Consider the following 25,279-nt stretch of genomic DNA (forward strand, 5'->3'; position numbering starts at 1 on the left):
CTTCTTGATTTATAAATATTCCAATAGGTGATTGGTAGTTGAATAGAAAGATCTATGTATCTGTCTTTAAAAGAATGACAAAATTCCTGCCAAGTGAAAACCATTAAGCAAAGCTTAATGGGGTACCAAGCCTGTCAACTCCAACATTGAAAGAACCAGCTAACCAAAATCGCCTTGCATGGCCACAAGATACATTTGCATGAAAAAAATAGATTCAGGCTCTTTGTTGCAAAGGGGACATGCGATTGAAGAAAGAACATTTTGAGTTTATAAGTTAGAGCACGCCACAATGCTTTCATGCACAACTTCCCAGAGAAAGGATTTGATTTTGGGTTCAACTGGAATATTCCATGGTTGTTTCCATCTTTGTTTGAGATAAAATGTCAAATGGCTAAACAAGTTTGGTTGAGCTTAATGATGACAAACATAAAACCCATAGTTAACACGGAAAATACGGAGCAATGGTTTGGGAGAGAGAGGAAAGTTCAAATATTCAGGACATCACAAGTCAGGAAAAAATTAGCTTCACCCTTTGGAGCCTATGGAAATAGAGAAATGAAAAAAAAAATCTCAAACAAAGATGGTAACTAAGGTCTAATATTTCAAAGGCTTGGAAAACTATTTAGAGAGAATCTTGTGGCTAACCAAGACAAGATGAATAGTAAAATGCAAAAGACATATGTATGGATTAGATGACCCCCTCCAAATGAAGAGTAGATAAAAATAAATTTTGATGCATAAAGAGATAAAAATGGAATTTGTGCAATTGGATGTATAGCAAGAAACTCAAAAGGGGAGGTTATCAACTTTTATTCAAGCCCGATGGGAAAAATTCAATTAGAATCGCTGAATTATTTGCCACAAGGATAATCCACAAACTAGCCATTCAACCTGGAAGAAGAAGATTATTGATCGAAGGTGACTCAAAGTTAGTAATAGACAGTTTGATGAAGAGAGGAGTACACCCTTGGGCATGTAGTGTGATTCTTGAAGATTGTAAGTGGCCGGTGGGTGAGATGGAGATCCATTACTCCCATGTATTCAAGGAAGGTAATCAAGCAATGGATTAGTTTTCCCATAAAGGTTTTGAGGGTCAGCACTAACAACCTCTTCCTTTAGAACTTTTCAACATTGTGCGAGGAGATGGGTGGGGTAGAGTTTTGTCAAGGGATAGCTTGGTTTATTTTTTATTTTTTATTTTTTTCTGGTCTTTATGCTTTCATTTCGTCTCTAATTCAGCTTTTTGTTTTGTTTTGTTGCTTTTGAATATATTCCATTGTATAAAGAAGGGGAGGGATGTTTTAGGAGGAAGTTTTAGGTGAGGGAGATGGTTTATGAGAAATTTTAGGAAAAGAGATAATTTAGGTGATTTGGAATGTATATGTGTGTGTGTGGGGGGGGGGGGATTCATATGTGTCCCACAAGTGCCCCACAACACATCTCAACCATGTATTCCCAATGGTTAGTATGGGAGATGTTCCTAGTACACGGTTGAGATGCATTGGGGGAGAGAGAGAGAGAGAGAGAGAGTTTAGGAACATAGATTTTTAAGATTTGAATAGTTGAGAGAAATGATGACATGGCCTGATAAGCTAAGCTAAACCCCTAGTGACTTGGCTTAATGGAAGGGATAAGAAGGGGGAATGAGGAAAGAGAAAAAGTTAAGGATGAAGCATGAAAGGGGGTTTGTAGAAAAGAGAAACATGATGAGGTAGACTGCTTTGCTTTATTTATATAATATAGATGGGGTATATATGTACACATTTTTTTTCTTCCTTAGGGTGCATAACCATATGACAATTAGGAGTGATAAGTTTCAGCCCAACTTGGCTTGGCCCAGGCCTACATTATTTTATGTCATAGTTTATACAATATATAGTTTTATTTTAAATGTATAAAACAAGTTATATGCACATATTATATAAGATGTAATAGAAAGTTGTAGGTCGAGAATTAGGCCTTACCCCACCTAAGCATAGGCTTATATTTCAAGCCCAGATTTAGGAACGGCAAAACTCCCCATCCCCATCCCCACCAATGGGGACAAGGTTTTCCCCATCCTCCTCCCTATAGAAATTCCCATCATTGTAAGGATCCCCACTCCTTACCATTTTTTTTACAATGTTAAATTCATTTTATTTTTATTTCTATTTCATTAAAAAAAATAATAAAATAAAATAATCACAAATTAAAATCTTATCAAAATATATCCAAATATATTGACAGAGCACTCCACCATATCCATCCATGGGGAAAATCATCCTCATTCCTACCTCATTTAGGGCAAATCTTCATAATAATCAAGAAAATGGGAAAAATTATCATTCTTATCTAAAACCAAGGTTGAGTTAGGCCCAAGCATATATATATATATTATAGAAAGATTGCATCTAAATTTTTGAATCTTAACAGACTCGGATTGGATTCGGATTTAATCCGATTCCACCTTAATTTTTTAATTACAAAAAAAGTAAAAATTTAATTACTTTTCAACTCAATTTATTATATATATAGAGAGAGATTCATGTATAATATTATATATATATATATATATATATATATATATATATATTGTAATTTTAAATATAATTTTATAAACTTTATCTATTAAAATCAACAAATATTATAATTGGATTCAGATTTTAGTTGGATCAGATTGAGGCAACTCCGAATATATGATCCAATTATTAATTGGTTGTAGATTGCAAAATCGACATTCAATTCGATTACATAAATACATCATTTGAATCCGAGGTAATCGAATCAATTGTCGAGTCAGACCTCAAATTTTCGAATATCATTGACATGCCTATATATTATTAAATGTATAACATATCAAACATATATATAATCCAATTCGAGATATGCTCCTATTTTGTCAGATTCGGATCCCCCTGTTTGGATCATTAGATCAAATTGGATCAGAAAATGTGATTTGATAAAAAATTGGATTGGATTCAAATCACCCCTATTTGATTCGAGAGGATTCGATCTGACATATATGTGTTATATTTATTTATTTATTTATTTATAACATATATGTTATCTATTTATTTATAAATATATTATTTATATTTCATTTTTGTAAATTTGTTATTTTAATTTTTTAATAAAAGCATGTATATATATGATGAAAACAATTGAAAAGATACTTGTATTTTTTGTTTTCTTTTTTAAATTATTATATTTTAATAATTTATTATTATTTTTTAAGAAATTTAAATCAGATCGGATCAGATCAGATCCGAAAATCCAACTTGTTCATCGGATTTGAATTCGAATCCATACTTATGAGATCCTTCGGATCTTTGGGTCGAATCGACTCTCATTTGATTGGATTCTTTTTTTTGGGCAAAATATATGATTGAATTCAGATATACCCTAATTCGAATCCGATCTTGATCCGTTTGCATCCCTATCTAAAATTACAGATTATAAGGTCAGGTTCCGATTATGGTTCCTTAATATTGATTGTCGGGTATGTTCAGTCTCCAGACCTGATCCGTTGGTAGCCTTACAAGCAAGGATTAAGGTATTGATTTGATACTCCCGATATAGGGCGTATCGTATCCGTATCCATGATCATAGATACAGGATATGCTACGACTGGATACGTATCCTACGAGTCATGTGTATTGGTATGATATGCCTCCATATCGGGCCGTATAGCACCATATTGGTGGATGCGGTCTGATACACACTGATATAGAGGTATATCCGTGTCTAGTTTGATGAAATTGTACATTGAGTACTTTTGGATTGTTTTTCATCTTTAATACAAAGCTAAAAAACAATATTATGAAAACTAAAATAAATAATTTAAGATTTAATTTTCCAAAAAAATAATAATAAACAAAAATTATAAAAATGATATACTTCATCTACCTTAGATGATTTATATATTTTATTTTACACATAATCATATATTAAAAATGAAAACATAGTTATTATTTGAAAAAAAAAGTTACTATATAAAAATACTAAATAAATAAACATTCTCAACAAAATTAATGGAAAGCAAAAAATTATAATTATAAAAACTGAAATGAATAATTTAAGATTTAATTTTCCCAAAAAAAATTAATAATAACTGAAAATTAAATATAATTTATTTTATCTACCTTAAATGGTTTATTTGTTTTATTTTACAATTATGTGTAAAATAAAAACATTATATGTTAAACATGAAAATGTGTTTATTATTTAAAAATAATTGTTATTTAAATAAAATACTAAATTAATAAATATTCCCAAAAATAAAAAAAATTGAAAATTATAATTATAAAATTAAAAGAGTGATAATTATTGTACAATGTTTGATGTTCTAGAGTCCCAATATTATTTATTGTAATATTTCTCTTCATATAGCCTATTGAAATATGCATTTCTCATGTATTTATATCTTATTCATAGATAATTTACTTTTGATTTAGTATAATTAATGTATTTATATAATTTATATGCATTTTACTAGTATACACAGGCATTTTTATATTTTTCATTCATATTCAAACATTTTCAAAGCAATATTCATATTCGATTTATCCAATACAATACCTTATACCCGTACTTTGATCCTTGAACTCGCATGGACGAACGGCGAATCGTGACAAATTACTGTTTCCCAATAACGATAAGATGCCAACGGTATTGGCGTATTGCTACAACCCAACAAATATCAAATATGCATCCCAAGATATTTACCATTTTAAAGTTTCTAACCCAAAACAAGACTATACAACGTGACAATACATGAGTCGGTTTGTAACAGAGTATCCATTTATTGCCACGTGGCATAATTTTGAAGCATCTACAGTGTTTTTATTCTACGTGTGCAAGTAATACCTGAGAGGGCACATGATGCGACACCTGTCGCAGATCCAATGGAGGTGTAAGAATAAGTATTAAGTAGAAAGTGTAGTGGATCCGGAGTCCTTACAAATGGAAAATTACTTTCCTTGAAACTTCACCGACCCGCCAAACGCAAAGGCAAATCCTAAGGGGATTCTAACTGAACTCTCTTACTCTCCTCTCCTGCAATCTCTCACTCGGTAAACCCTAAAAGTTTCTGACGATACTCTCATTTTTCATCTATCTACATTAACCAGTTATGTGTTCTCAAGCGATAGCAAGCAGAGATTCTGCCTCTGTTCCCAAACCGGATTCCTTCCATGGTCATCTTGCGAGGATCTCCGACGATTTGACACGGATGCAACTGCCAGAAAGCAATCCTGAGTTCCTCCGCGGTCGCGGACGTGGTGGTGCTGTCTCCTTCGCCGGAAAGCCGGTTTCCATGGAGAACGTAGGTCAGAGGATGACGAAGTTTCTCCTCAATGTTGCTATCCAAGGGAGTTTCGCAGTTGTTCGGGTCATCCTGCCCACGAATAACACTGTGGAAGAATTGATAGAAGCCGTCATACATATTTACACAAAGGAGAAGAGAAGACCGCTCTTGAAGGAAACCGATTCTCGACATTTCGATCTTCATTACTCGCAGTACAGCTTTCAGAGTAAAGTTTTCGATCATCATCTTTTATGTTTGAACCCCTTTAATACTTTCCTCCGTCCCTCGTCTTTATATTTTCAAAGAAAGAGTTATAGCGTCGATCGTTTCTTCGAAGAAATGTCAATTTCACGTCTTGGTTTGACTAGCTTGATTCACACGTCTGCTCTGCATGGAGATTCATGCACTTACAGAGCTCTTTACATTCAGGTTTAAATCCGAAGGAGAAGTTGATAAATTTGGATTCTCGTGATTTCTTTTTGTGCTTGAAGCCCAGCAGCTCCAATAATTCGTCGTGCTCGGACCAAGCAAAGAAGGCGGTGGCTGAAACCTCGTTTCCAATGATAGTTTCATAGATCCCGCCCCCACCTTCTTTAATCTCAATCTCTTTTTCACACAGACATTTTTTATTTAAATCCTAGAGTTGATTTTGTGATACTCATACACATTTTGTAAAGCAAGAGCAATTCTGTAATTTGCAAATACATGTTGTCGTCCAATCTTGTAAATATTCCTGAAAGCTCTTGTAATTTAATATCTCTCTTAGTTCTCTGTTGGAATTTCTATGTAAACCACATTATATTTCGTTCCGGTGATAAAAAAAGTCCTACCATCAGGTAATTTCATTGCGTCCATTTGCTTAACAATCAGAATCGGAATCGGAATGGGTTAAACTGGAGTTAGAAATTAGAAATGGCTGGAATGGATTCTCATTCTCTACAAAAGGAAGTGCCAATCGATAGAATAGTGATAAGTCTTGCTTATTACTTCACCTTATATATAGCTATCACCTTATAAATTTCACTCTTGTTATACTACCTCTAATTCACGACTATGACATGTATATATATAAGCGTGTTAATGGATCGGTTTTTGGATTGGACCCCGTCCAGTAAAAAATCAATTTGGACGGATTGATGGATGAACAAGATATATTGAATTGGATCAATTATGGTCTAAAATATTTATTAGATTGGATTAGACTTGGTCACTAGGTTTGGGTTGAAATTAATCTAATGAATTTCAATAGATTAGATGGTCCAGACATTGAATTAGACTGGTCCAAAATGGTCTAAAATATTGAACCTGGTCCAAAATGGTCTAAAATATTGAACTGGATTGGATTTGATCTATTTATAATGGACTCACAGACTGAATTGGATTAGACCAGATTCAGTCTAATTGACACTCCTACTTCTAATTCACGCCCCTCACATATATATCAATGCCGTTGTTAATGGAATGCATTGAGTTTTTCCGAAAATAGCGCCGGTCATTCTTGGCCCTGCTCAGCTCGAGCCCACATCAAGCTTGGAAAATTTTGGGCCAGACTTGGGCCTAAAACATGCGTAAATACTTGAGCATCAAATATGTAAATTTTTCTCCTAGGCTACGCTTACAACATGGCCTAAGCAATGTGGTGGGACTTGGAAAACAATTAAACAATTAATGATAGCACTCCAAGTATTTAGTGTTGTTCTAGGTCCCACATTGCTCAAGAATGGGACTATAAAAATGGGAATGGAGGTCTTACATTGGTCAAGAATGGGAAGGGAGGTCTTGCCTTTATCTATAAAAAGATAGGTAAGTCAAAAGAATTAAAGGAGGCTCATGCCTTTTTTTGTATGTAGGTCCAAAGTTTAGCCAAGCACAATTTATCTTGGGAAAATTGGGCTTGTGCCATATTTTTTATATATATTACATTTTATTTAATTTAAAATAAAAATTAAATTAATTAATTTTTTATTATTGGATGTCAAATGCCTAAACTCGTTTCTCATTAGGCCTAGAAAGCTTGTAAGCCCAGCCTAGGCCCGTATAACAGGCTTGGACTTGAGAACTAGATCGATAGGCCTATTCACTTTTTGGAAAGTTATTTACCTGGATAAATGCAATTAACTGAGTAAGTTTTTCTGGAAAAGTCTTATCTAGGTAAGTATATTTACCCATGTTCTTTTATTTCCTAAATAAAAAAGGAAATGACCATTTTAATCATAAAAATTCATTATTAAAAGGGGCATTTTTGTCCCATTCAAGTGTTGAAAACATTCCCCCCAAGTGGAAAAGTTATTTATCCACCTAGGAGATGGGTATCATTTATCTAGAAAATAAACTTTCCCTGATCCCTACATTAATCTGAAAAAAGAATATGAGATTCTTGATCAATGGAAACCAAAATCTCATTAACCAGATTTCCCTCCTCTCAAAATCCATAAAAGAATACCCCCATAGTGTGAGCTGGGCCAGGGTCTAGGTTCTAAACCTAGATTGGGCCCGACCTAGCCTATGATCACCCCTACTTGAGAATGCTCTATTGAGTCAAGAAATCTTAGGGTATGTTGATGGTTTGCATGAGTGCCGAACCAAGTTGTTGCCTTCTTCGTCAAGTGATATTAACCCAAAATACACATGGATCAAATGGCATCGTTTGATTCTTAGTTCGCTACTTGCATCTTTGACAGAATTGATTCTCGCCCAAGTTTTGGGATCCACCACAAATCACCAAGTGTGGAGTACTCTCAAAAATCTACACTCTCCTCGTTCAACCTCTTGAGTTGCAACTCCGAGAGATGATCTTGCTTTTCTCAAAAAGGGAGACAAACCCATGGCAGCTTATCTACAAGAGACAAAATCCATGTTAGACAAATTGGTCACTATAGGAGAACCATTAAGCAATTCTCAACTCATTCATCACATACTTAATGGTCTCTCATCTAACTATGATTACATTACTGCTGCCATCATTGTTCACACAGATTCGCTTTGCAAACATTCAGTCCGTGCTATGACACCTCTTTATCGGAAGGCATCTTGAATCTTGCGAGATTTTTTGTCGCCTATCCTGCCCGCACATGCAAGCTCAGAATGGCATTGCTGAACGGTCTCATAGACAAGTGTTTGCAAATCTACACTCTCCTTCGGAATGAAACATGGGAGCTTGTGCCTCCTCACCCAAGCTTCCAATGTTCTTGACTGTAAGTGGGTGTTCCGTGTGAAGAGACATGCCGATGGAAGTATTTAGCGCTACAAAGCGTGATTAGTATTTATCGACTACATTGAAACTTTTAATCCCATTCTCAAGCCTATGACTATACGGGTATTTCTGATTTTTGCTATTTCTAATGGATTGTCATTGCATCAAATGAATGTTCAAAACACATTATTACATGGTGATTTTATGAGATTGTTTATATGTAGCAATCAATGGGATTTATTGATATTCAATATCTCATTCTGGAAAAACAAAGTGAGTTCCTTTGTTTTATTAGATTTTGGAACTCCATATCTGACTCCTCTCTCTTTATAAAGCATGCCCATCACTCCGTTACCTTCACTTTGGTGTATGTTGATGATATTATCATCATTGGTTCAACATCTACACATGTACAACAAATTATTGATTCCATGGGTTCTCACTTTGCTCTAAAGGACTTGGGGCAATCTACATTATTTCTTAGGTGTAGAGGCAAATTAAACCAAGTTGGGTCTGTTTCTATCTCGGAAGAAGTATATATCTGATCTCCTTGAGAAGACTAACCTTGATGGCATCAAACCAATTGCGACCAATGTTGTACTTTGTAAATATCAGGGTCACTCCTCCTCAGATGCTTATCTTTTTCGATGGGTTGTTGGAGCTTTGAAGTACCTCTTTCTCACTAGACTCAATATCTCCTACTCTGTAAACCAAGTTTGCCAGTTCATGCATAGCCCCACAAGTTACAAACATTCCCTTGATTATGGGCTCTGCATTATTCCCTCTAACAGCTTGACTATTCATGGCTTTGTTGACCGAGATTGGGCTGGGTGCCTTGAAGACCGCAAGTCACAAACCGGCTTTTGTGTGTACTTAAGCCACAATCTCATCTATAGGACCTCCAAAAAGCAATCGATAGTATCTAGATCGAGTATTCAAACAGAATACTGCAGTGGGTCTGCCCTTACGGCTGAAATTCCATGGTTGAAATCACTCTTTTAGGAGCTTGGCCTTTTGCTTAAATCTCCTCTCACAATTTGGTGTGATAATGTTAGTGCCATTTATTTGGCATCAAAACCAGTATTTCATGCGGGACCAAGCACATTGAAATCGATATCCACTTTGCCCCTGATCAGGAATGTTCTCGTCCAGCATGTTTCTTCCAAGGACCAAATAGCACACATTCTGACTAAACCATGTAGTGCTTCCCAGTTTGATTTATTGCGCTTCAAGCTTTGAATTCTCCACTAGGGATTTCCTACTCACTTTTCCTATCCACTTTCTACCCACTGTGAATTGGAGTCACACATCTCTATTATAAACTGAGAAATGTGTGGCTGCAATTTACAACGGGTAGAGAGTGGGTAGGAAAAGTGATAGTAAGAATTCTGGGCTCTGGGTTCTCTCACCCACTACTCAGCTTGCGGGGTGGGGGTCTCAATCGATAAAATAGTGATAAGTCTTCACTTATCACTTCATCTTGTATAGTTAGATTTAGCGTGGCTAGCAGCAAGATTCAAAACGGATGCACGTGCTAGCGCAACAAGCAACGACTTTGAATTATCATTATGTCCAGTAGAATTTCACTCTTGTTATACTTCCTCTAACTCACCCACAACTTTGACTTGTATATATTACAGTACTGTTGTTAATGGAATGCACTGAGTTTTCTAATTCACCATTGATCATGTTAGGAAGGAATATCACTTCCCAATTTCACCATGAATAAAAATGAACTTTTGATTCCGCCCAATAAAAAGTTAGAATGATTCTGAACCCAGACCTCTATTATTGCAAACCAAAGTGTTTAGTATTTCTTGAATCCAAATTTTCTAATCAAAGAGTGTGCATTGAGAACTCCCATACTTGATTTTATCCTCCATGGGAAGATGTTTCCATTGCAGGGCTATGAATGTGCACAGTGCACATGCGAAGCAAAAATGTATAGAGATATCAATGGGTCAAGTCTAATTTGGGACATGTCAATGGTGGAGCCAAGAATTCTCTTTTTTAGGGGAAGGGGTTCTAGTAATGAAAGAATTATATTAAGTCAATCATATTATAGAATTTTGCAATATAAACAACATAAATATTATTACACAAAAGTTAGCAATGCATATATCTTTTCGTTAGAGTCTTTGTCACAACTCCCGTAAATACTATTTAATTTCTCAATGTATGGATTTACTTTTCCAATCATCTGTTTTATTGTCAAAAACGAGAAAATGAGATAGGGAGTAAAATAGGTAAACTTTGGAGAGAGATAAGGTAGAGGGTTTGGTTCTATTATGGTTTTTTTTTTTAATGAGAAAAAACCTTTTTCTTTTCTTTTTTTCAATTTTTGGGAGTTAAGTAGAAGGGCATTAAAGAATTAGAGAGAACAGTCCTTAACATTTTAATGGTGGACCTTTTTTTTTTTTTTTGTGGGTGGGGGGTGGGGAGGACGGAGGACCCCTTTTTTAGACAACCACTAACTTATATAAGTAATATTGGTTTTAACAAAATGTCTGGGGGCCAAGGACTCCTAACTTAGAGAGTATTTGATTCTGTTTACCTTTATTGAAAAAATGCTGCTACCTTAGTGCCCATTCAGCTTTTGGTTTAATAAACGTTTTTTGGGTTTAAAAAAGTTATTTCATATGAGTGTTTATTGAAAAAACGCTGATAAACGTTTTTCATTGATTTCTCACTTCCCTTAATGGCTAGCCGTTTCACAAAACGTGCATGTGATGTGGCGCAATTGGCTTTTGATCCAGTACATCACGGGTCTACCATCCCACAAGAAAAAAACCAATTGAAGCCCTAACCACGACCAGAGGTCCAGAGCTAGACGATGCAGACGATCGGTGGAGCAGGGAGTTCTTTCTTTTCACACCATTGACGCTGGTAAGTTTGCCGTTGACACCCCATTAATCCCCCGCCTTGCTGCCGGCAAGGGGTTTTTTCTAATGAATCGGGACATTTTCTTCTAATTTTTGCAGCCTTGTAACCCATCAACAAGGTCCTTCATACGCCATTAATCCATTGCAATCGTTGCTTCTTTTGCTCATTGATTGGTATATCCGCCTTTAATCCCTTGCAATCGATAAACTGCTGTTTGTGCTACAAACTTAGATCTGAACTAGTCTGCGGTTGAAGTTTTTTTGTTCTATTGTTCAACAAAATGATCCAGATCATTTGGTTCTGATAACACTTTTCTTGAGTTACTACTATATTGTTGATTGCCTTGTATTCTGTCCATCTGAAACATGCCAAAATCGTTTTAGCCTTTTAGGTTTTCAACATAATCAAACTGGCTTCCCATAAGGGACTCTTCAGTTACAAGCAGCCTCTTAGTTGAGTTGTTCGCATCTCCCTGCTAGAGATGGCTGCAGGTTCAGTCCTACAAGTCAGCAATGAGCAGCCAAGTAGGCTCCTTCCATGGCAACCAGTCGCCTCTATGTGAACTCTTAAATATAAACAATACAGACCGGCCCAATTCCGGCCTGTGACTTTTTCTTGGTCCATCTTCTCCTCTACCCTTCTGAAGCCCTATAAGGCACACACATTGAACAAAACATGCATTGGCCATATCTGCCCTTTGTTAACAAAGTCCAAGACCTATAAGGCACACACTTTCTTTGAGTCCCAATTATAATTGAGTTTGGACTTGGGACTGGTTTTAATTTTACTTGTTTCAACCCAATTAACATCCAAAATGATTATATAAATTGTTCTACGTACGTTTGCAAGGTTTACTTGAAACCGGTCTTTTAAATATAAGGACATGTAATTTGGACCATTGGATTGACTAATGGATTTTATACACCAAAGTGAAAATGTCACATTAAATGTTTCTTGGAACACGCCACCAAACAACATGAAGTGAAAAAATATTTATTGTGTTGAATTGTAAAGGGGTGTTTCTTGAAACACCCATCCAATAAATATAAAATGAACCAAACACATACTTAATCTTGGCTCCGCCCTTGGATAGGGTGGACTAGTCCCCAACTATACCAATTACCCATTATTAATTGGGATAATTGGATTTGACATTTGATGTCTATAGTTGCCTATGATAATAATTACTTGGAACTTTCATTTTTAATAATAGTAACTTATGACAGAAAATAGTAAACTGTTTATGATTGATGTTTTAACCAAAATTATCCTATATACTATCTATATGGAAAAAATGTATCAAAAATATAATTAAAAACTAAAAAATGTATCAAAAATATAATTAAAAACTAAAAAATGTATCAAAAATATATATACACACTATAAAAAGTGAGCTCCCCATTGTTTATGAAAATTTTCTTGACTAAAATACCCCTCTTCTTGAATTTGGTCCCTCTCTATTGGTCCCTCTCATATTTAAGGCATTAACTTACATTCTCTCTCGTTACTCCTATAAACACTAATATTAATAATATAAAACCCATATTTTAAAATCAACTTAAAAAGAAGCCACTTTTTCTAAGTGTCATACTGTTTGCATCAAATATGTAAACCCATGATACCATAATTAAATACTAAAAATTTGAAAATAGATAAAATTATATAAATAAAAAATTTTAGGCACATCTTTAATATTATATATTTTTTATATTAAACAAAAAAGTATGATAAATAACACAAGAAACCATGGTTGGATTGTGGATCGTAATACATTGTAGACCATACAAGATACCTAAGAAACTATGCCAATAGCTTGTGGTTTTAGGTTTAGCCATTTAAGTTTCCTAACTCTTTTTCATGGACCCTTATAATGAATTCAGATTTCCCTTTTTTTTCTTTTTAATAAAATCAGAAGGGACTACACAAGACAGGGGATAGCATGTCCCCATCATAAATCACTTTTACAAATGTAAGCAAGGGGCCAAGGAAGGTCCCGGAAATTCAAATTTAAATTGCCATGCACACTCGAAAAAACATCATGAGTAAGTCGGCTTCAAGGAACACATGGTAATATACAATACCTTTCTTGAAGCGGTCCTTTATCTTCTAGTAGTCCTCAATGATGCTCTTGAATCTCCAAGGGGGGTTCATCTTAGGAATGGCAATGGGGTGGGTTCAGGGTGGAGATTATATTCTCCGTTCTTGACCCCGATTGTAAAATAAATCTCCAATCCCTGATGGGGATGGGTTTCCCACTAGGGCCTGAATCCTTGAATTTTTTTAGTTAATAGTATTTTTAGAAAAATAAATCTATTTAAAATAAATAGAAAGTTTAAATATAAATAATATTTTAAATATATTTTGATATATATATATATATAAATGATATAAATAATATTGTATATATAATAATATATATTTAATATTATACACACACACACATCAAGGCGGGGCAGGAACCTCATTCCCCATCCCTGGCTCTGACCCCAATTGGGGATCCTTATTAATCCCTGTCCTTGTCCCCGCCTAGGCAAAGCAATCCCACCCATCGAGGATGAGGAAAATTGCCATCCATAATCTATCTCCTCCTACTAAAGGCATGGAATGACTATCTTTGAATCACCTTCAATGATAATAAGATGCTCCCTAAAGTTTAATACCAGGTTGTGGACTTCCCAAGTAGCCCATGCTTCATAGAGTTATTTCTAAGGGAATAAGCTTTTAGATTAAGAACCTTTCCAAGGGGGGGGGGGTCTACGCTTCACATTTCCCTTCAAATTGTGGTTTGTCATTTTCCACATGACTTTGCCCCGTCAAAGATTATGGGGGCCTTGGGGGAGATCTTTCGAAAAAACTGCTGTTATTTATTTCTGTAGGGTGTTTGATTGGTCTGAATTGGAATCCCGTTTTAATTCTTATTGGAATAGCAATTTTCATTTGAGAGAATGACCATTTTCTTTTCCTCTTTTGGAAATGAAATCCCATTTCAATTAATTTCAATTGTCATTTTGATTTTTATCTAAACCAAACAGACTATACTTATAAACCATTCTGATTCCAATTCAGACAAATTTCCATTTCGATTCTAACTACGAATGAGATGGACCCTTGTTTCGCATCCCACCAAAAATTGAGGCTTGAGAACCCATCATCCTGCCCCGTGTCCATCCCATGTAATGTGTATTATGTAATACCAAAAATGAAAAGAAAAAGCGAATATTCCGTCTGATCCAGATATTATCCAATTTAATAAAACCCGCCCTGGTTGGAATATTGATTAAGACAAACACCAGGCCACTTGGATGATTCTAACCACCAAACAACCACCTCACTCTCTTTCTAAATGTTTTAAACGGAGAATGTTTATCATGATCTTAAATGGTGTTGGATGTCTAGCCTACCAATTGATATGCCTATTACTAGAAAACAAGTTTGGAATCTGGAATTTTGGATTGACAAGAAACACTGTAGTTGGTTTGTTCTTGGTTGTATGCAGCAACCCAATAATCCATTAAATCCTATTCCTGTCCGTCGGTCCAGAACAAAGGGTCTCCCACAACACAACGGGATTGAAGCACATTTTGGAGTTTGTTGGGACAGGGCATGGATCATCTCCCATTCCCAATTTCCCACCATATATTATATATGCATTCCCTTTCTCTTACCCCCTTTAAGATCCTACCCATTATGCAAAAAGAGATTCGGATTTGATACTTTGAACAATTTTTTTTTTTTTCTGGATCCCATGAAAAAGAGTCAGGCCCCATGGGTAGGGGTGGGATCGGATTTGGTCCAATCTGATCTGGTCCAATATAAATCTATTACAGATGGATTAGGCCTTATCAAATCCGATGAATATTTTAGACTATTAAGTTTGGACTAGTCCAATTCAATATATCTTATTGGTCCGTCCGATCCATCTAAATTGATTTTAATTTGAACGATGTCCAACCCATAATCAGTCCACTGACACCCCTACCCATGAGTGCAATTATATGGGTCCATCGTATGTGAGTCCTGGGTAGGGGTGCAATCGAGCCAAACTTTGGCATATCTTGGTTCGGCTTGACTAAAATACTACTAGGTCCAAGTTCAAGCTCGAGTTTAACTCGAACTATATTTCCCAATTCGAGCTCAATTTGGTTAAATATTTAATGAGTTCGAGTTTGGCTCGAAATTTTGAAAATAAATATATATATATATATATATGATCTTTTTATAATATGCAATATATTGTCATATTATATAAAATATAAAAATATATTTTATAATATATACACACATGTATGTATGTGTTAATCGAGCTATACTCTCAATCTTTCAAGCTAAACTTTTTATTGGTCGAACTCAAACTTGAATAACTAATCGAGCTTACCCCAAGGTTAGAATTCGATTCAAACCTATTCGAATTCGAGTCCAAACTATTCGATTAGAGCTGCAATTCCCTAATCCTTGGAAAGATTTTAGAATTAGGGCACTTTCAGCTCAGCTTCACGCCTGCAAATCTGGCTGCAATGCTTCTTTACCTTGCTTTTGATTTTTGTACTAAGGTGATGTCAATGAGCTGACGAAGTAGGGTACGTTGGCTATCCTGGGCTGCATTGCAAATTTGCAATGTTCATGGACTACTAATCATGAAACGAATATGGCCCAGGCCCACAAAGTGCTGGCGAGGAGCGAGAAGCTTCCCCAGTACACAAATCATGAAACGGATATGGGCCAAATGGCCTCTCTCTGTCTCTGTCTCTAGTCGATAGCAGTATATGTATAGCTTCCTACGCACACATCACATTCCTCGATCAGAACACGGCTTTAAAAGGGAATAATACGCCTCTCCCTCTCACAATCATCTATCTCCCTTCATAGACTCGCAGGATTTCCAGGTTTCCAGCGATTCATTAGCATCTTCTCTTCTTTCTGCTGGCATTTCTGAGAAAAATCAGAAGAACCATGTTGGTTTCTACGATGGAGTTGATCACTCTGGCCGCGTCCAACTCTCTCATCGTCTTCTGTTTCTGCAATTTGATCATAGTCCTCCTACTCGTAAGCGCTCCAAAGCCCAGTTCTCAGTCTGATCAAGAAGGTTTCCTTGGTACCTCCTCTACGATCACCAAGAAAATTGAGAAAGAGCAGAATGTCGGAGGTGAAACGTTGTCTTCAGAAGACATTGAAGCTTCTCTGGATGTGACCGTAGGGTCAAACGATAAGACAACAGTGGTGGTGGTCGACGACAGTGTTGAGGAGGACGAAGATGAAAATGGGGAAGAGGAAGAAGAAGAAGAAGATGATGATGATGAGCTGAGGAGGAGAGTGGAGGAATTCATTGACAAGGTGAACAGAGGATGGAAGGCAGAGATGTTGCTGACCTCCCACTATGTCCACGCAGAGATGTTCTAAGGGAAGAATTTCATTGTCTGAGCACGCATAATTGTATATTTTATACGGTGCTATGGTTGTTCTTAGTAGATTAACTCTGTTTTGAAATTTTGATCAGTTGAGACTTGATCCGTTCTATTTAAAAGGGGTACACCCCATTAGTCATGATCAGATGCCCAGCTTATGTGAGATTAGATTATAGTCTGGTTTGTAAATGGTTGAAGAAGGCTGAGTTCATAATCCCCTGTTGTAACAAGTGATTGTAGACCGTTAGTAATGAACATGTGTTAATAATGTTGCATTTGGATGAACTTAAAGGATTTCTGCTCATATGCACAAAGCCACAATTTTATGGTTTTGTGCTTTGGTTTTAAAAGTATTTCAGCTTCAGCTTTAGATTATTATATTTTCAAAAGCAACTCTTACTAAACTGTTTCTTATAGCCCAAAGTTCATATTCAAGAACTTATCCAAACAGAGCCATATAATAGAATTTTAAGATATGGGTTTTCACATAATTTCCGCATTGGAGAGAGAGAGAGAGAGAGAGCCATGATCCATGATGGGGCCTCATCCATTTACATAACATGTGGTGGAAGCTTCACCATTCAATACCATTTCATTTACATCATTAATAAGGAAATGAGCGGGCGTGAGGAACCCATGTGAAAATGAAATCATTTCTTGAACCCAAAAAAGTTGATTGAGCCAAAAAAAGCAGAAATTAATGAGCTTATATCAAGAACATTATTAGTTCTTTCAACTACATCCTGTGCCTGAATTACACTGAAATGGGCCATTCCTCATGGACAGTCATCACTCATCTCACATGGGTATGAAAATGTTGAATTAAATGACCTTGTTTCAACATACTTTCCAAGGCCCCCACATCGGGCTTCACCCAGCTGAACGAACCTAACCCCTTATAATACATGTTTGTTGACCATTCAAAATTCGTGTAGAGTTTTTGAGTTGTCAAATTGCTTAAAAAAATGGAGTCAAGATCAATCTAATATTTATATTGGGATAAGTCGAGTTATGAGCTGTACATAAAAAAGTGTAGCTGAGGCTGCAATTATCCATATATCATTATCTCTTCACAAGATCATATCATAGCCCTAAAGCTGTGTTTGGTTTGATAGGGAAGTAGAGATAAACAGAAAGTTAAGGAAAAATTATTAAGGAACTTCGAGAAAGAACTTTTTTTATTGGAGTTCTTTTAGCCATGAGATCCCCTAGGCCCTAGCAGGAGCGCGGGGACCATTAAACGCTTCTCCAATCAACAATCCTTCTTAATATGGGAATGAGGCTGGATATATGTTTATAACATAATAAAGGAACTGTCCCAGACTACCATCCTCTCTATAACAATTTGCACGAAACTACCCTACAGTTGTCCTAAAAAAATTAGTAAAACCTTGAAAATAAGGCTTAATATATATATTTTTTGAAATAAAAAAATAAGGCTTAATTAATTAAATCGTTCTAATTATATCAGCATGATAGTTTTTAAATGAAATTATAGTAGGGATGACAATTTTAGACCCATTAACCCATTAATTTAAGGCGTGGGTTGAATATGGGTTGACTGACCCATTAGGTCAAATAAAAATAGGGGTGGATTAGGGCTTAGGGGTATCTATTTGGGTCAATGAAATAAGTTATGCATATCACCCTCTTTCTCTCTCTCTCATCACATTTTTCTCTCCTCCCTCTTCGAAATTTCTCACATTTTTTTTTTCTCTTCCCTAGTCCTCTTAGGGGGTGCAATCTGGGCGACTCCGGTTGGGCTTTGGTCAAATTTTAAATGGGTCTGGCCTGGGGCTTAAGATTGAAACAGTGTAAAGTGCTAATTCGGGCCAATCCAAGTTGCAGCTCTAATTCCTCTTTTTCTCTTCTCTTGTCTCTCTTTCTCATACGTTTCCTCCTCCCCTCTCTCTTCCGGTCTTCCCTCTTTCTCTCTCTCTCATTGTTTTTCTCTCCTCTCCCATGTTTCCATCTCCTACCTTTCTCTTTCTCCTCTCTCATACGTTTATCTCTCTCCTCCTCTCTCCAATGTTTCTCTCTCCTCTGTTCCTCTCTTCTTTCTTATCTGTCTTATCTTATTTCTTTCATTTCTCTCTCATTCAAATTCTATCTCCTGATTTTGAGTTGAACCAATTAGATAAAGTCGCAAAGACATGTATCACTCACTATAAGAGAAATCTAACGCTTTTTAGTTTTTTTTCTCAACAAAAATTGGTTTCATAATTTTACATATTTAAATGGATTGACATGAATGAATTAGGTTGGGTTGCAACCCATACATAAGAGAAATGTGGGTTACAAATAGATGTGCATCCGCATGGGTTGGCCTCCAACCCAATGCAGCCCATTCATTTGCCTCCCCTCATTGCACAACCTAAGGCTATATTTGGTTGCAATGCAAATAAATTTGTACTGATGCAAAATCATGACAATGCAAATGATTTTAGTGTAAATTTTGAGCTATTTTAGTTTCAAATTTTAGTTTATTTTGTTTGATTGCAGTACAAATGAGATAATTTAAGGCATGAAGCAAAATAAAGTAAAATCCAAAACAAAATTCAACAAGAACTTTCGTTTTTTACATTTGCACTCCCATGCATTTGTACTAATGCAAATAAATTTGCACTGCAACCAAACACAACTTAAACAATTTTTTCCCTTTACAAGGATTAGTTAATTGTTAGGCATGAAATAAATTGGGTTTTTTTCATTGTCATTAAAAAATTCAATTAGATGAAAATTGCTCTATTTGTTGGCAAGTAAACTTGAGCACAAAGAAGTAGACAAAAAATCTTTAGTGCCACCACTATGCATTGTGTCAGCTTGGCTGGATTTGTCATGCATATTTATATAGAGCAAGGTTTAGTTGAATGTTTTGGCTGTTCAACAGGTTGTGAAACCTGATAAGGTGTGGGTCCCATGTATTTTACTACTAGCATGAAACCTCATCATTAGTTCCATAGCCTGCCCGCTGAACAACCAAAGTGTTCAACTAATCCAAATTCATTTATATAGGCTTTTAGTGAACCAAACACTCTCTTAGGCTTTGTTTTGTGAAATTCCTCAAATAATTTCTCTCAACTTTCTGTTTTTTTTTTCCACAAAAGTTTTGCCATCTGGAAGCTTCCTGTGCAAGACACGTTACCCCAGAATTCACATTTCCTCCTCACAATGGGCCACCTGCAGCACATTCCCGTTGTGAATTGAGAACATCTCCCGATGATGACATCATCAGTTTTGGTACTATCATCAGGAGATGTTTTCAATACACGGCGAAGATGTGCTGTGGGGCATTGTGGGGCAGCCCCATGTGGGGAGGAGATGTGAACTCTTACCCCACTCAGTTCTTTGCTCATCTTTGGCCAAAAGAATAAAGTCCAAATCTGCTCCTCACACTGACCTCATAGCATATCCCACCCGCACATCAGAAAAATCTTCCGGACATATATGTTATTATTCATTGGAGGTTTTTCCAATACATAGTAGATGTGGCTGTGAGGTTGGTGTGAGTAGTGCTCTCTAAGGAATATTGGTTGAAAATACTATTTTACCCCAAACCTATGATAACGTGTCATGTAATGTACATAATACTCCCAAACAGTGAAACAGCTAAAATTTTATCACTTATTATCAAGGTTTTTAAAACCCAATCGAATGATGAATCGGACTTTGAACCGAACAAATGCCCGTTCTAACAAAAAAATCTAAAAATGGCCAAAACCGTTTGACAGTTCGAACTGTTTGAATGGTTCGACTGCCTGAAACCATGCTTATTATTATCAAACCAAAAGTAACTTTAATGATAATGCCTACGCATAAAATAAATGGGGTCCATAATAAAAAGTTAAATATTTGTGAATTCCGTGCATTTTATTAGTGGCACGGAGTTTTGTCATTGGCTCCCCGTTGAACAGCTATTCTATTCAGCTAAATCCGTTCAAATAAACTTACTGAGTCACTGTCACCCATGCACCAAAGATAAGGAAGATGTCATCTTAAAATAATAAGAAATGATATAAAGAAATGGTTCTTGATGTGGGCCCTGTTTTTCGCTTCATGGGCTTGGTCTTAGCAATTTCTTACTCAATGGGCCACACCAGATGACATACACAGACTGAGGATCTAATATAATAAATTTAGTAGAGATGATAATGTCACCCAACCTAAACCAGTGCATCGGATGGTTGACATCATCATCATCGTCATCCATTACAGTCATAGATTTGGCACCTTAGTAAACGTTTTATAAGATTAATTCCTGCTTATTTTGAGCTTAATTCAATTCAAGCATCTTAAGAGTTTTACTTTTGTTAAACTTAGACATCTAATGAATTTTTACTCTAAGGCCTCATTCGTGTTTTGGTAAGTTACTTTTTTGGGTAAGTGCATTTATCCATATTCTTTCATTTTCCATGCAAATAAGACAATGACCATTTTATCCATAAAAATACATTATTACAATGAGCATTGACAACTTTCCCCTAAGGTAGGAAAGTTATTTACCCATCTAGGAGATGGATAAGTGATACCCATATAAATAAACTTTCCTTGGACCCCACATAAATCTGAAAAAAGAACATGAGATTTTTGATCAATGGAAATCAAAATCCCGTTAACCAACTTTCCCCCCTCTCAAAATCCAAAAAAAGAATACCCCTAAGTTCACTCATTCTTCAACTACTCCAGCTTAAACTTCACCTGCCCAATACTTGCTAGAAGCTCCCTGACGAATTAGAAGCCTAAAACCGAAGCCAATTCTTGGTTGACTGGTTGCTTTATCGGATATTTTACCAAAATCTTCTCATTGATTTAGAGGATATATTAGTATATTACTCTTGGTTGACTGTTTTTTTATAGGAGTGATCTATGGCTTAAATCATTTTAACACCCTCATTAGCTGTTATAGCAGCCATTGCTGAAGCCATAATCCTGAAATTTTCACTTGCAAATTTTCATGATTTAAACTCAATGCTTTTCTTTTTTCCTTTTCTGTTTTATTTCTCAAGATATTTAACACTGTAACCTGGGTTTGAGTAGTTTGAGAGCAGCAATTTTGTGCAAAATAAATAAATAAATCAAATTGGGTAGGATTTGTATCCATTCTATTTCATACTAAATCCCTGGATATCCAGGATGGCAATACCAAGGAACCATTCAATCTAAAGAGCTTAAGCTGTTAGGTGAGCTCCGTGAATAGGTTTTTATTCTCTAACATGTCCTTTCATGTGAAAGCCCATTGGGCTTGAAGCATGTACAAGTACAGGTCTATCGATACCATGTGATGAAATTTAATAAAATTATAATGAGTGGCAAGGATCAAACACTAGACCATTTGATCAAACAAGGGGACTCTGATACCATATTAGAAACCATTCAACCTAAAAGCTTAATTTGTTAATTGAGGTCCCTGAATAGGCTTTTAATATTTGTATAATAATGAACAAATTAACTTGATTTCCCAAGAGAAACCAAAGCTAATGCTACAAATACATGATTTAATTTTTAATACAAGATTGCCTGTAACATATTCACAATTAATTAGTATTTACAATCATCAAATTGAGATACAAAATAGGCCTGGCATTCTGCTCAAAACACACCCAAACCATCCCTAAAAATGGACTAAATCTACATGGTTTGGATTGGAATTACATGTCCAACAATACATGATTATTTTACATGTATTCACATAAAGTCTTCAAAGTTGGCTTGAAATGGATTGCCTGTAACATATTCACAATTAATTAGTATTTACAATCATCAAATTGAGATACAAGGCATTCTGCTCAAAACACACCCAAACCATCCCTAAAAATGGACTAAATCTACGTGGTTTGGATTGGAATTACATGTCCAACAATACATGATTATTTTACATGTATTCACATAAAGTCTTCAAAGTTGGCTTGAAATGGATTACTTTCATACTTCAAATCCATGTTCTTGGACTGCACCTATGCTAAGAAGCTTCTCTCTTAGCCACTCTGCTCTCCATTCTTTATTGATCTTAGCAATGAACTCTTCAATTCTCTTCTCCAAATCATCACGGCCTTCATCTTCACTTCCATCATCTTCATCTTCATTAACATCATCATCATTGTCCTCATCGTAGCCATCATAACCACGAAAATCAGCATTGTCATTGTCGGAATATTTGCTATTATCGCCGGCGACTTTGTCATCATCACCATTCATCTCCTGTCTTTCCTCCTCCCTTTCATGTACTACTATTACTGAAGGGTGTAGTGACCCAAACCAATCGGATTCTCCCTCTGAAGGTCTCGAGCTTCCTAAAAGTATTGCAACAATGATCGAGTTGCAAATACAGAACCCCAAAACAGGGCTAGCTTTCACTGTTGTAACAAGAGCAAAAGTAGAGACGATAACACTAAAATGTTGAGAGATTGAAGGTGACAACCAGAATATCAGAAGGATGAGAGCTGCTGCAACACAGGAATGAAGAAGCACAAGTGTAGGAACCCCCACCAGCTTCATGCCCTTCTAACTATATAATTACAAAGTTGTGATATTTGAGAATCCTGTCTCTATGAATCAATGCCTTGGGTCTTTATATAGAACAAAGTGAGTAGATTTATTAGACAAAAGGAAGTTTTCCTGGAAAGGTAAAGGAAGTGGTAGTGTGGAAGTAGAGGATTACTTGCTGCCTTCATCATTTGTTTAGTATCATAATGTCTATCTCCTAGACTTTGACAAATATATATTTGAATAACAAAGCAACGCTTTCAGGTACAGGAAATTTCCTTCCATGCATCCTCTTTAATAAACAAATATTTTACTGTAACTTCCTGGTGCTTAGTCTCAGAGACTTTTCCACTGCCTGAAAATTTGTAAATAACTTTCTAACTCCTTAATCTGTTTTCGGGTTTGTAGGCAAAAAGGACTGAAATGCCACCCCCATAGCAAAGACAAAGAGCATTAGTAGGTTATATGGAATATAGGCCTCATTTTTCTCCGCATCCGGGTAATTCATTTATCCGGGTAAAGTGATTTTCAGGTAAAAGTTGTCCGAATAACTTTGGTGTACTTTCACTTGGGTAAAGATGGAGGTGGGAGAGGATTAAGGGCCTGTTAGGCGCATCTTTCTGTGCAGTCTTTTGATTGTTTGCAAGTTGGAAAAATCAATTCTTGGTCTATTTTCATTTGGTTCGTGAAAGATTTAGTCGCCAAAAGACGGTGCATCGAAAAGATGCGAGAAGTCCATTTCGGGCTGATTTCGGGAAAGATGCGAGCGAGAAGCTTCATTTGAAACTTCCAATATCTTTCGCATTTTAATCTCACGTGGAAAGATGCGGATAGACACACGAAAAAATACACATCTACCAGACTGTCTTCGGGCTGCCCAAATTTTATGTCAAAAGTTCAATACGTCTTTTGACTGCCAGAAATACAAGAAGATCTCAAAAAAACGTGCCAAATAGACCCTAATATTTTTGGTGGGTGGATAAACAACTTATTCACCCTCTAGAAGAATATCGATAAATTCTTTTTCATAAGACTCATTATAATGGTGGGAGAATATTGGAAAATTGATCAAGTTTGACCAATTTACCCACATGAAATACCAGTAGACGAATGGGGTCTTATGATTTATTTCATGATTGTAAATAAGTAGCTACTGACATTTTGGTCTTTTCACGCGTTCTATGGAGTATGGAGTTTTAGTTTCCTTTCCCAAAGTTCATTTCTTTTTATTTTTGAAAAAAATCCCAAAATTTAGGTTACTAATAAAGATTGACATAAAGTTTAATTTTGTGAATATTTTATTAGTCCAAACAGGGCATCAAAAACAAAATTGTCCCAATCAAATTATTGATTGAGATCAGGGCTTGAAAATATAAAAAGAATCTGGCCATGTTAGATTTTAACTACATTTTCTGTAATTCTGGTTATGGAGAAATGCAGAAGAGAACTAATAAATTTGATGAATATTTATTGATCATTATAAAATGTCAATTTCCATGAAAAAATGGATCCGATCAATATAATTTTGAGTATTTTCTTTAATAATCTTAGGCACTTCTTTTTTCCTTTTTTTAATTGTATGCAAATATGGCAATATATATCTAATCTATGATGCCAAAGAAATAATTTATAATTTATGGTGACGTGATAAGCTCAATGAGTTGTACACGCTTGGGCATGAAATCTTCTCTCCTTGTAATTAAACACTTTTTATTACTACTTTTTAACTTTTTAATGGGGCGGATGAAGGTAAAGTGAGTAAAAGTACAAATATTTTGGTTCATGAATTTTAAAATTGAAATCTACTTTTTTTTTTTTTTTTTCTTTTGGGTAAATTGCATAAACTTCTCCTGAAATTTTTAGTTGTTGCTGAAATCTTTCTTGAAGTTTGATAATTGCAATTACCTCCTTTGAGTTTAATAACATAGTTGTAACTAGAACCTTTTTATTAAAATCCTATAAAAGGAGGCATGAAAATGTCTAAAATGAATTGCTAGCCAAAACCCTTCCAATTTCTTTTTTGAAATTGATTTG

At 35.6% G+C, this 25,279-nt stretch overlaps 1 protein-coding gene and 1 long non-coding RNA gene across 2 annotated transcripts; one reads left to right on the forward strand and one right to left on the reverse strand.

Annotated features, from left to right (window-relative positions):
* The first annotated feature begins 4,939 nt into the window (after positions 1–4,939).
* Positions 4,940–6,119, forward strand: LOC148861996 (uncharacterized). The gene is made up of 2 exons (XR_016095090.1): positions 4,940–5,510; positions 5,714–6,119. It is a non-coding gene; the product is annotated as an uncharacterized LOC148861996 (long non-coding RNA).
* A 16,208-nt stretch (positions 6,120–22,327) lies between these two features.
* Positions 22,328–23,358, reverse strand: LOC148861997 (uncharacterized). Its single transcript, XM_088941913.1, has one exon. It carries the CDS (start codon positions 23,255–23,257, stop codon positions 22,685–22,687), a length of 573 nt encoding a protein of 190 aa, XP_088798039.1. The 5' UTR covers positions 23,258–23,358; the 3' UTR covers positions 22,328–22,684.
* Positions 23,359–25,279: the final 1,921 nt, after the last annotated feature.

The sequence above is a fragment of the Nelumbo lutea genome, chromosome 4 (genome assembly GCF_056320005.1).
Source record: "Nelumbo lutea isolate HS-2025 chromosome 4, American lotus-T2T, whole genome shotgun sequence".
In the NCBI taxonomy this organism is placed as follows: domain Eukaryota; kingdom Viridiplantae; phylum Streptophyta; class Magnoliopsida; order Proteales; family Nelumbonaceae; genus Nelumbo; species Nelumbo lutea.

Bases quoted from the DNA above. Each gene is read 5' to 3' on its own strand.
- LOC148861997 (XM_088941913.1), bottom strand. From the start codon at position 23,257: ATGAAGCTGGTGGGGGTTCCTACACTTGTGCTTCTTCATTCCTGTGTT.